This window comes from Notolepis coatsorum (assembly GCF_963971535.1).
Source record: "Notolepis coatsorum genome assembly, chromosome: 4".
In the NCBI taxonomy this organism is placed as follows: domain Eukaryota; kingdom Metazoa; phylum Chordata; class Actinopteri; order Aulopiformes; family Paralepididae; genus Notolepis; species Notolepis coatsorum.
The window spans coordinates 135,461,182-135,474,488 of NC_140168.1; the positions used below are offsets into that span (position 1 = coordinate 135,461,182).

General features: G+C 45.3%; 1 protein-coding gene across 1 annotated transcript in view; it reads left to right on the forward strand.

The window, feature by feature from the left end:
- The window catches only part of mfsd8 (major facilitator superfamily domain containing 8), a 67,382-nt gene that overhangs the window by 41,410 nt on the left and 12,665 nt on the right, over window positions 1–13,307 (forward strand). Inside the window, exons 8-10 of the mRNA XM_084312236.1 lie at window positions 541–649; window positions 9,470–9,604; window positions 10,302–10,405. Coding sequence (XP_084168362.1) covers window positions 541–649; window positions 9,470–9,604; window positions 10,302–10,405 — 348 coding nt within the window. The remainder of the gene's footprint in view (window positions 1–540; window positions 650–9,469; window positions 9,605–10,301; window positions 10,406–13,307) is intronic.

A 13,307-nucleotide genomic window follows, 5' to 3' on the forward strand; every position in this document is an offset into this window, starting at 1 on the left:
TACCATGTTAGCACCACACTAGTCTGGTGAGGCCCTGTGTTACCATGTTAGCACCACACTAGAGTCATGTTAGCACCACACTAGTCATGTTAGCACCACACTAGTCATGTTACCATGTTAGCACCACACTAGAGTCATGTTACCATGTTAGCACCACACTAGAGTCATGATACCATGTTAGCACCACACTAGAGTCATGTTACCATGTTAGCACCACACTAGAGTCATGATACCATGTTAGCACCACACTAGAGTCATGATACCATGTTAGCACCACACTAGAGTCATGATACCATGTTAGCACCACACTAGAGTCATGTTACCATGTTAGCACCACACTAGAGTCATGATACCATGTTAGCACCACACTAGTCATGATACCATATTATTACCACACTGCAGAGGGGAAGAAACTGTTCTTGTGGCGTGATGTTTTGGCCCTGATGGACCGCAGCCTCCTGCCAGAGGGGAGTGACTCAAACAGGTTGTGACGATCTGTAGCGATCTGATACAGACTTCTTCGTGTCCTCTCTCTTGTAGACCGAGTTGACGTCGGCCAGGAAGCTGAGGGAAACATCGACCAGATAGCCGTCCTGACCGCCAACGTCCTCTTCTTCGTCATCATGTTCATCTTTGCCGTCTTTGAGACGTATGTATTTGGGATTTCATTCCACGTAGTAAATGTGAGCTTTTTCGGGAGTACAATCTCAACTGAACATTCTAATAGTCAGAATATAGAATCTGAATTGTTTAGTACAATGTGCAAGGTGTCAACACCATCCAATACAAAACAACCGGAGTTAAACTATCATTACACATGGGCAAAACAGAGTCCATTCTCTTCGGTTCAAATAACAAACTCAGCAAGACCGACGGCTTCTCAGTTACAGTGGGTGACAATATTGTCACAAGGAAAGACGAAATTACCTACCTGGGTTCCATCCTAGAGGCAAATCTTTCCTGTGACAAAATGGCATCCAATGTAATAAAAAAAAGTCAACCAACGAACTAGATTCTTGTACCGGATCTCCTCTCTGGTAAACAAGAATACACTGAACTTGAAGACTCTGGCAGGAGCACTCATTCAAGGGTACTACGACTATGCGTGCACCTCATGGTACCAAAGCACCTCAAAGGCGCTTAAAACAAGATTACAAACATCACAAAACAAACTGGTCAGACTACTACTTGACCTTACCCCCAGAACCCACCTCACCCCTGCCCACTTTGACAACCTAGGATGGCTTAGAGTAGACGACCGAGTACAGCAACTTGCAATGGGCCTGGTCTACAAGATACACTATACGACTAAGGTACCCATGTACATGTCAGAATACTTCCCAAAGGTCAGTGAATACCACAACCACTACACCAGAGGAAGCTCAACAAATCATGTTAAACCCAGATTCGGCTCAAACAAGGGACTAAACACGTTTCGCAATTATGCCACATCAATGTGGAAAGCTGTAAAGGAATGTGAATCCCTACCCACATTCAAAACCGCTCTTAAAGAGCACCTACGGGAGGCTGCAATTCGAAACTGGCCACCGTAAATGCCCAAAACCCCCACCACCTCCTAATAGACAGTCTCCTCCCCACCGCATGTATATATTCCCTCCCCGCCGTATGTATATTTCTCTCCCACCCACCCAACCCCTCCTAATGTACAGTCCCCTCCCCATCATAATGTATATACTCTGTCAGGATCTAGGGGTAACAGTACTGTATATTTGAATACTGTCACAAATGTATCAGTACTAAATACCTATATGTCCCTATGCCATAAATGTCATGTATGTTGTGTATGTCATAAATGTCTATATGAATTGAAAATGGGGGACCCTGATGGAAACAAGACAAACATCTTTCTCAGATCTGCATCCCCTTAACAATTGTGTGTACCCATTCTGCAATCTGTTAAATAAAGTCTTCATTCATTCATTCATTCATGCAGTGTATATGGTTATTATATCACAGCTAAGGGGCGTAGTTCAGGACAGGCCATGGTATATGGTTATTATATCACAGCTAAGGGGCGTAGTTCAGGACAGGCCATGTCATATGGTTATTATATCATAGCTAAGGGGCGTAGTTCAGGACAGGCCATGGTATATGGTTATTATATCACAGCTAAGGGGCGTAGTTCAGGACAGGCCATGGTATATGGTTATTATATCACAACTAGGGGGCGTAGTTCAGGACAGGCCATAGTATATGGTTATTATATCACAGCTAAGGGGCATAGTTCAGGACAGGCCATGGTATATGGTTATTATATCATAGCTAAGGGGCGTAGTTAAGGACAGGCCATGGTTATTATATCACAACTAGGGGGCGTAGTTCAGGACCGGCCATGGTATATGGTTATTATATCACAGCTAAGGGGCGTAGTTCAGGACAGGCCATGGTATATGGTTATTATATCATAGCTAAGGGGCGTAGTTAAGGACAGGCCATGGTATATGGTTATTATATCACAGCTAAGGGGCGTAGTTCAGGCCATGGTATATGGTTATTATATCACAGCTAAGGGGCGTAGTTCAGGACAGGCCATGGCATATGGTTATTATATCACAGCTAAGGGGCGTAGTTCAGGACAGGCCATGGTTATTATATCACAGCTAAGGGGCGTAGTTCAGGACAGGCCATGGTATATGGTTATTATATCACAACAAGGGGGCGTAGTTCAGGACAGGCCATGGTATATGGTTATTATATCACAGCTAAGGGGCGTAGTTCAGGACAGGCCATGGCATATGGTTATTATATCACAGCTAAGGGGCGTAGTTCAGGACAGGCCATGGTTATTATATCACAGCTAAGGGGCGTAGTTCAGGACAGGCCATGGTATATGGTTATTATATCACAACTAGGGGGCGTAGTTCAGTTTATTATTATAGAAGAATATTTTTTTTATTATTATTTTTTTTTATTATTATTATTATAATTTAAAAAAAATTTGGACAGGCAAGGGGTGGTTTGGAGGGGGTCCGATACGACCCCCTCCATCATGGCAGACTTTTTTTTTTTATTTAATGAACCTGTACGTGCAATTTCCTGCAATATAGAGCCTTCAATCTTGACCAATAAAGCTGCTCTTTTCACTATAAAACTCAGTTTATATTGCAGTATGATAGCCAATTACTATAATAATAATATATTATACTGTATATACACTGTAATCTCCTTTCAAATAGGCCAAGTTTTTAATAAGAAAGAGAAAAAAGATGGGGAGCTCCAGTAGCTCACCACGTACCGCGAGTGCTATTTCAGCGCTGTGGACAACCGTGCTCGTCACGGATCTGGGGCTGAGCGCGTTCGAATCCCGGACGGCAGCCGTGCCTTTCCCAGAGTGTCTTCCCCCCCATCTGAACCCTTTCAGCCTGCTTCTGTCGGTCGAACTTGACCAAGTATGAATGCGATGAAAAAGCGATAAACGCTAAAAAGAATCAGCTGACTGGTCAAAGTTTTAAAAAAAAGAAAGAGAAAAAAGATATATTTCCATTACCTGTAAATCTTGTGTCTCTTTCTCTCCTTCTCTGCCTCCTCCCTGAGTCTGCAGTGCACAATCATGACATCGATCTCAAAAAAAAAAAAGTAAAAAAAAAAAATGGAGGCCCCTCGTCACTATAGGCCCACGGGCCGCGGCCGTCGTTAATCCGGCCCTGCTCGTCTGCCATATAGATAGCGTTAACGTTTGGAAATGAAGTCAACGTCATCCAGCTCACACCACATATCTAGATAACGTTAGCTAGCGGCTAGCACTAAAGCTAACGCCAACCAGAGAGGGAAACGTTATTATTATTTATTCGAGGAAACCGTATGACCAGATCGCAATTCGGGACCGTGAAACACTTTTATTGTATTGCGTGGTAGAACCGTAGAAGTTCTACTACCACTCAATAGTAACTTATGTCTAACATAATCCTTTTATTTGAACAACTTACTGGAAAAGCCTGCCTGCCTGCCACCAATATTATGACACACTCTGTGGGCTTTGATATTTACACTGACTCAGCCTACCCCTGCAGCCAGACTGCAGCGCTGTGAGCCAAGGTCTACGCGCTGGAGATGGGAGGAACTGGATCAAACCATAATGGGGCAGGGGGGGGGGGGTTCGCAATCTTTGGAAACTTAAAAACGTGTTATTAAGTGTCATTGCGTATTATTAATTTGATTGAAATTACGTAGTTATGGTTAGATTTATATATTGGGGGGGGGTATATCATATTTTTCATATGATCAAAAAGTGGTGGAGCAAGATCATACCCTTGCTCCCCCAAGTTCAATAATGGGAGAGCAGCTGCTCCGCATGCTCTTAAGGCCAGGCGCCTATGATCACAGCTAAGGGGCGTAGTTCAGGACAGGCCATGGTTATTATATCACAGCTAAGGGGCGTAGTTCGGCCCGACCTGAGCTATTGCTTTTATAAAATGGGTACCAAGTGGGCTGTGGCAATAATGAAAGTAAGACACACTTCAATTTAAATAGTTTTTATTAGTAAATAATATAAATAATAATGTTCAAAATGAAATGGGCCCTCCTGGCTGCCTGCACTGCAAGGCGGTTGCTATGCAACATACACACTAACAACTAGCTGGCATTCTTTTTTTCATGGTCGGGCAGATATGCCGACTATTTACCAAGGCCGAACGCTGTTTTAACGTATGACCTAGGACCATTATTATACCGTTTTAATATTTCTTCAAGCGAGAATGTAACCATTTAGATTCCAAATATGTAGTCAGTTTGTCCAAATAACGCCTGTTTGGACATTTGCTCCAACTTTTTGGGAGATTGAGTGGCTGCGACAGGACTGGGGTTGACACATGCCCAGTTTAACTGGGAATCCCCGTTCAACGTGAGGTTAACTATTGTAACCGGTCATCCTGCTATATTCCCTTATCTGTAATGTATCAGTCTCCCCAGTTAGTAGCTAGATTAATACATTTAGTGGAAGTGGCAATAATAAAACATTCTGGATAAAACCATTGCATTATCCGTCTGATTCAGATGACGCTAACAGAAATGTTTAACTTCTCTTTGTCCATATGTTGGCATACGTGTGTGACGTGAGGGCTTCCCCGATCTGCATGCGTCAGCCTGTCTCAGCAAGCTGTAGCAGGAAGCTGTAGAAGAAGAAGAAGTCTTTATTTGTCATGCAGATTTAACACACGCACACATGCGATGGGCGACCCACAGGAACCCACTTCCCATCCCGTCGTCCTTCCCCCCAAGGGCAGCCGGGAGCAGACGAGGGCTGCAGCGTGCGCCGCGCCCGGGGACCAATCCAAGTGCTCCTGTCCGTCTTTGTCAGGGATGCGACAGCGTCAGCGATCTGTTGTGCATGTTTTTCCATTGGGTTTATATTATCGGGAGGGGAAACCCTTGCGAGCACAGCGGGAGAACATGCAAACTCCACACAGAAAGGCCCGGGAGATCCCCCACCTGGGTACCTGGCAACACTGGCAACATCTAGCTGTGAGGCGACCACTACACCACTGTGCCGCCTGTAGCAGGAAGCTGTAGCAGAAAACAGAGAGAGGGGACATTGAGTAGCAGAGAGAGAGGACATTGAGCATTAAAACCACGTCAGGGATGATTGTATTAAAGCAGAACATGGAATGGCTGGGCTGAGGAGGGGGGGGGGGGGGGGTGGTCTTTTGTTTTTCAATCTGGTTAAGCTGGTTTGCAAGTAGGATTTTGGTTTGTAATGGTGACAGGGCTGGAGTCGCTTCCAGATGGAGGATCAGTCATTTGTTGAGAGGCTGTATCTTTGTATTAGTGTTGCACTTTCAACTGCCTCGCTGATATTTAGCTCTGTCTCTTGTAGACCTCCTCCTCGCTGATATTTAGCTCCGTCTCTTGTAGACCTCCTCCTCGCTGATATTTAGCTCCGTCTCTTGTAGACCTCCTCGCTGATATTTAGCTCTGTCTCTTGTAGACCTCCTCCTCGCTGATATTTAGCTCCGTCTCTTGTAGACCTCCTCCTCGCTGATATTAAGCTCGGTCTCTTGTAGACCTCCTCCTCGCTGATATTTAGCTCTGTCTCTTGTAGACCTCCTCGCTGATATTTAGCTCCGTCTCTTGTAGACCTCCTCCTCGCTGATATTTAGCTCCGTCTCTTGTAGACCTCCTCTCTGAGTTCATATTTAGGTTGGTCTCTTGTAGACCTCCTCCTCTGAGTTCATATTTAGGTTGGTCTCTTGTAGACCTCCTCTCTGAGTTCATATTTAGGTTGGTCTCTTGTAGACCTCCTCCTCCTCTGAGTTCATATTTAGGTTGGTCTCTTGTAGACCTCCTCCTCCTCTGAGTTCATATTTAGGTTGGTCTCTTGTAGACCTCCTCCTCCTCTCTGAGTTCATATTTAGGTTGGTCTCTTGTAGACCTCCTCCTCTGAGTTCATATTTAGGTTGGTCTCTTGTAGACCTCCTCCTCTGAGTTCATATTTAGGTTGGTCTCTTGTAGACCTCCTCCTCTCTGAGTTCATATTTAGGTTGGTCTCTTGTAGACCTCCTCCTCTGAGTTCATATTTAGGTTGGTCTCTTGTAGACCTCCTCTCTGAATTCATATTTAGGTTGGTCTCTTGTAGACCTCCTCCTCTCTGAGTTCATATTTAGGTTGTTCTCTTGTAGACCTCCTCCTCTCTGAGTTCATATTTAGGTTGGTCTCTTGTAGACCTCCTCCTCCTCTCTGAGTTCATATTTAGGTTGGTCTCTTGTAGACCTCCTCCTCTGAGTTCATATTTAGGTTGGTCTCTTGTAGACCTCCTCCTCTCTGAGTTCATATTTAGGTTGGTCTCTTGTAGACCTCCTCTCTGAGTTCATATTTAGGTTGGTCTCTTGTAGACCTCCTCCTTCTCTCTGAGTTCATATTTAGGTTGGTCTCTTGTAGACCTCCTCCTCTGAGTTCATATTTAGGTTGGTCTCTTGTAGACCTCCTCCCCTCTGAGTTCATATTTAGGTTGGTCTCTTGTAGACCTCCTCTCTGAGTTCATATTTAGGTTGGTCTCTTGTAGACCTCCTCCTCTCTGAGTTCATATTTAGGTTGGTCTCTTGTAGACCTCCTCCTCTGAGTTCATATTTAGGTTGGTCTCTTGTAGACCTCCTCCTCTGAATTCATATTTAGGTTGGTCTCTTGTAGACCTCCTCCTCTCTGAGTTCATATTTAGGTTGGTCTCTTGTAGACCTCCTCCTCTCTGAGTTCATATTTAGGTTGTTCTCTTGTAGACCTCCTCGCTGAGTTCATATTTAGGTTGGTCTCTTGTAGACCTCCTCCTCTGAGTTCATATTTAGGTTGGTCTCTTGTAGACCTCCTCCCCTCTGAGTTCATATTTAGGTTGGTCTCTTGTAGACCTCCTCCCCTCTGAGTTCATATTTAGGTTGGTCTCTTGTAGACCTCCTCCTCTCTGAGTTCATATTTAGGTTGGTCTCTTGTAGACCTCCTCTGAGTTCATATTTAGGTTGGTCTCTTGTAGACCTCCTCCTCCTCTGAGTTCATATTTAGGTTGGTCTCTTGTAGACCTCCTCCTCTCTGAGTTCATATTTAGGTTGTTCTCTTGTAGACCTCCTCCTCTCTGAGTTCATATTTCAGATTCAGGTTTATTGTTGCATCTTCTTCATATTCTCATACAAAAAAGAGCATAATTATTGTGCCTTGCCCCCTCGACCTACAGCATGGCAATAAAATACACAATAAAACAATAAAATACACAATAAAACAATATAATACACTACAATACACAAACACAATAAAAAACAGCATAATAGTGATGTAAGAGGGCGCCCTCGTGGCACACCGCATAGTGTCTCGCACACCTACGCGGCCGTCCCAGGTTCGCCTCCCGCTCCCGGCGATATTTGTTGCATGTCTTCCCCACATCTCCTCCCGTTTGCCCTCTCCTCTGTCGGTCCTGCGTGACCAGTAAAGCTGTAAAAATGCAAAGAAAAAAAAAAGTGATGTAAGAGAAAGTGACAGTGCTGAGTGTGATTGATATCAAAGTGCAACAGTAGAATAAAATCTATGTAAAATACTTTAAAATACTTAAAATACCGGGCGGCTACGTGGCGTAGTGGGCAAGGCACTCGCCACGAATGCGGAGACGCTGGGCTCGCCTGTTCGAGCCCAGCGCTCCACATTGCTTTCAGTTTAGCTGGTCGTTCATACTAATACACATTGGCCGTATTAGGGGGTGGGAAACTGATGGGTGGGGATCGGGCGTTGTGGACAGCGACTCCTACAGGTCGGTTGGTGCGCCTGCGCAGTAGAATCAGGAAGTGTCGGGGGCAGCGTGAGCCTCCCACGTGTTACTCCTCGCCACTGAGAGATCGAGCTGCGCAGGTGAAAAGATGCGACTGCTGTTACCTCAAGTACCGGAGGGGACTTGTGCTATGTATGACTTAGTCCACATTGCAGCCGGCTTGTGGGAGGCAAGAAACAGCGTTCGTGACAGGGGAGGGTTGAAATTAGATGATACGAAATTGGGATGGGAGAAAATATAGAAAATGGGAGAAAGTGGATCAAAAAAAAATACTTAAAATACTAAATACAATCGTTAAAATCAGAATTACTGAATGGTATTCATGAGCCTGATGGCTTGGTGATGGTACAAGTTTTTGAGCCTGCTGGACCTGGCTCTGAGGCTGCGGTAACGCCTCCCGGAAGGCAGCAGTTGGAACAGGCTGTTGTTGGGATGGCTGGGGTCATTTATAATCTTCCGGGCCTTGCTGATGCACTAGCTGTTATCTGTCTTTATGGACCTGTATGTTCTTGTCTCCCTGCAGGATCGCCACCCCTCTCTTTATGGACCTGTATGTTCTTGTGTTCCTCCAGGATCCCCACCCCTCTCTTTATGGACCTGTATGTTCTTGTGTTCCTCCAGGATCCCCACCCCTCTCTTTATGGACCTGTATGTTCTTGTCTCCCTCCAGGATCCCCACCCCTCTCTTTATGGACCTGTATGTTCTTGTCTCCCTCCAGGATCCCCACCCCTCTCTTTATGGACCTGTATGTTCTTGTCTCCCTCCAGGATCCCCACCCCTCTCTTTATGGACCTGTATGTTCTTGTCTCCCTCCAGGATCCCCACCCCTCTCTTTATGGACCTGTATGTTCTTGTCTCCCTCCAGGATCCCCACCCCTCTCTTTATGGACCTGTATGTTCTTGTCTCCCTCCAGGATCCCCACCCCTCTCTTTATGGACCTGTATGTTTTTGTCTCCCTCCAGGATCCCCACCCCTCTCTTTATGGACCTGTATGTTCTTGTCTCCCTCCAGGATCGCCACCCCTCTCTTTATGGACCTGTATGTTCTTGTCTCCCTCCAGGATCCCCACCCCTCTCTTTATGGACCTGTATGTTCTTGTCTCCCTCCAGGATCCCCACCCCTCTCTTTATGGACCTGTATGTTCTTGTCTTCCTCCAGGATCACCACCCCTCTCTTTATGGACCTGTATGTTCTTGTCTCCCTCCAGGATCGCCACCCCTCTCTCCATGGACATGTTTGCGTGGACCAGGACCGGGGCGGTTCTCTACAACGGCATCATCATCTCATGCATCGGCGTTGAATCCATCCTGGTGTTTGTAGCGGTTAAGGTGGTCTCACAAAGGTACCACTCCAAACACACGCGAACACACACACACACACACACACACACACACACACACACACAGATACACACTTAACAAATGGTTTAATTTAATTGTAACATACTGTTATTTGCTCTGGATGATTTCTCAATGTTGTCTTACTGTTACATTCACAGCTTGTTTCATAGACATGGATTAGGTCTAGACTGGACATCCCCACTGAAAGCAGCTTTTTAACAATAGGACTGGGCTCAATCCACAGCCATACAACTGGGCTCAATCCACAGCCATGCGACTGGGTTTAATCCACAGCCATACAACTGGGCTCAATCCACAGCCATGCGACTGGGTTTAATCCACAGCCATGCGACTGGGTTTAATCCACAGCCATGCGACTGGGTTTAATCCACAGCCATGCGACTGGGTTTAATCCACAGCCATGCGACTGGGTTTAATCCACAGCCATGCGACTGGGTTTAATCCACAGCCATGCGACTGGGTTTAATCCACAGCCATGCCCATACACCCAACTGGCCCATACAGTGTACAAATACAAATGTACGCCTGGTAGCAGCCACCCGGTGCAACCTGACCGTCTCATACCGCAGCTCGTCTGCAGGAGTTCAGTGGGCGCTGCCTTGCTCATCTGCAGGAGTTCTGGGGGCGCTGCCTTTGCTGCTCCGCGGTACAAGTGTTTGCGTGTTTGTTTCCCTCCAGGGTCGGGGACCGTCCTGTGCTGCTTGCGGGCCTGGCCGTCATCTTCTGTGGCTTCTTCATTCTGCTGCCCTGGGGGAACCACTACCCCAAGATCCAGTGGGCAGGTTTGAACAGTTTGAAATTCAGTGAAAGGTTTCTGCAGTGCGGTGTGTAGTAGCAGTGCGGTGTGTAGTAGCAGTGCGGTGTGTAGTAGCTGTGCGGTGTGTAGTAGCAGTGCGGTGTGTAGTAGCAGTGCGGTGTGTAGTAGCAGTGCGGTGTGTAGTAGCTGTGCGGTGTGTAGTAGCAGTGCGGTGTGTAGTAGCAGTGCGGTGTGTAGTAGCAGTGCGGTGTGTAGTAGCAGTGCGGTGTGTAGTAGGGATGGGCATTTTTTTAAATCCAGATTGATTGATCGCATGCTATACTCGAGTGATCGTGTATTACTCGAAAAGGGGGGAAAAAACTCAAAACTTTATTTATTTATTTATTTTTATATTTTTATTTTTATTTTAGTTCATTCACGTAAGTCTAACCTAAATAGCTCCTCCTCCTGAGAATTTCCCCCTTTTTTTTTGTTACATAATATAAAATTACAGATTCATACCTTCAAAATAAGCCATCAATTGTCAAATTTGAGACGATAGTTTTCAATCAATGTCCTATCAAACATTCTGGTAAAATCCTAACACCTTTTCAGTATAGGACTTTGAACTAGATCCAAGTTCATTCAGCTATCTGATGAGAGAACTACACTCCCAGAATTCAATGTGATCATTGTCACTAGAACCATTTCACACCTGGAGCAAAGGCCCAGTCATTCCTTTGTTATTCCAGTGAATGGACCCAGCAGGAGGCCTAGCCTAGCGACAAGCGGCCACTACATAGTTGGGTATTGAAAAAATGCTCATATCCAAAAGTAGTAGATAGATATAGGTCATACATGTAGGTATGCACTTGTCCTAATATACTAACCTACACTGTAGCACTCAACACTTTGATGAACATTGTTACTCAGCTGATAGAGGTGTGCCCTTCCTCAATAAAGCCAGAGAGAGAGAGAGAGAGAGAGAGAGAGAGAGAGAGAGATAGAGAGAGAGATGGTATTTACAGTACTGAGTACCATATCACATACCATATCACCTTTTGCAGCATACCATGATTACTTATATTGAGATGTTTCAGTACAGTGGATGGTACAGTATATACAGTAAAGTACATGTATATATAGTACTGTAAGAAAAAGAGAGCAAACCAATAACAATTTGTGGTTGTATTTCTCTAGAATGAGAGAGAGAGAGAGAGAGAGAGAGAGAGGAGAGAGAGAGAGAGAGAAGAGAGGAGAGGAGAGAGAGAGAGAGAGAGAAGAGAGAGAGAGAGAGAGAGAGAGAGAGAGAGAGAGAGAGAGAGAGAGAAGAGAGAGAGAGAGAGAGAGAGAGAGAGAGAGAGAGAGAGGAGAGAGAGAGAGAGAGAGAGAGAGAGAGAGAGAGAGAGAGAGAGAGAGAGAGAGAGAGAGAGAGAGAGTGAGAGAGAGAGAGAGAGAGAGAGAAGGAGAGAGAGAGATGAGAGAGAGAGAGAAGAGAGAGAGAGAGAGAGAGAGAGAGAGAGAGATTAGAGAGAGAGAGAGAGAGAGAGAAGAGAGAGAGAGAGAGAGAGAGGAGAGAGAGAGAGAGTGAGAGAGAGAGAGAGAGAGAGAGAGTGAGAGAGAGAGGAGAGAGAGAGAGAGAGAGAGAGAGAGAGAGAGAGAGAGAGAGAGAGAGAGAGAGAGAGAGAGAGAGAGAGAGAGAGAGAGAGAGAGAGAGAGTAGAATTATTATAGCGATTTTCACTGTTGACTTTTATTTTACTGGCCATCTTTGAACATGCCATATTTTTCTACTAACTGCCTGCTGGCAAAACTATGCTACTCGCTACAGTACCTGCAGATTAGACTACCTGTATATGCGCTGTCAACTCTCGCTCTGACTCCAACCCGTTGAAAGAGACAACACGCATTTCGTGAAGACCCGCCCTACTCTGCCTCTGATTCGCAGACTGTGGGTGGGGGGGCGGGATTCTGACGGGACTCTGAATATGATTGGACCAAAGCAGTAGACAGACACAGGCAGTTGGAGCAGTGCAGGCTGACAGACAGGAGCTTGCAGAGTTGATAGCGGAGAATTTCGAGGATACCTGCTATACGCACTGATGACAGGATATATTTCCTTCCACTTGGTATCACTCTCGAATCACGTTTCAACCACTAACGTTGCTGCCATGAGCCTTCGCTATGGTAGCCTACAAGTGATAAAATAAATAAAACGCCCAACTCGCTGTACAAGAAATTCCTTCTGTGTGTGTGTGTGTGTGCTCTACTGGGCGCACCTTTCTACTCTAGAAAACTGCGAGATAACTCATCATAACTCGTACACACAAGCACTCTGTCTCTACTCATACAGTAGTTGATGTTTTAGCGCGACGTGGGTATATACACGGGCGAGGATGAAAAGCATGTTAGACTACTTTTTATTCATAAGTTAACGTTCCGTCGGGTCCGCGTGTATTCTCGAGAATGATAATAATAATAATGCAGGACCTCTTCAGATTATATTATCAACGACAGACAGTGGGAAACACAACCCCCCCCTCTCGCGCTGAAGAATATGCATATTAGATCACTCAGTGATTAACACCTATGCGCTGTGTGTGTGTGCGCGCGTGCATGTACGTGACGCGTTGTAGTTTCGGGGGAATACAGGGATATTTAGAACTATACAATTGAGCAAGAATTAAACATATTTACAAGTCGTATTATGTTTAGCAAGTAAGGATACATATAGATTACACTATTATGCACTCGAAATTGTCTTTGTGCTATTTTTACAGATTTTTGAAAAACGGGACTTCCTGAGCATTTGTGAGAGATTCTAATTATTTTGTTCTCCGCCCACGGGAGCAATAGGCCCCGTTGACTTCTAAGGGTTAAGGAAACCAACAAACAGTTATAATCTTACACATACATGTGAAACAAATATGTAAAAAATAGGGCTGTAAA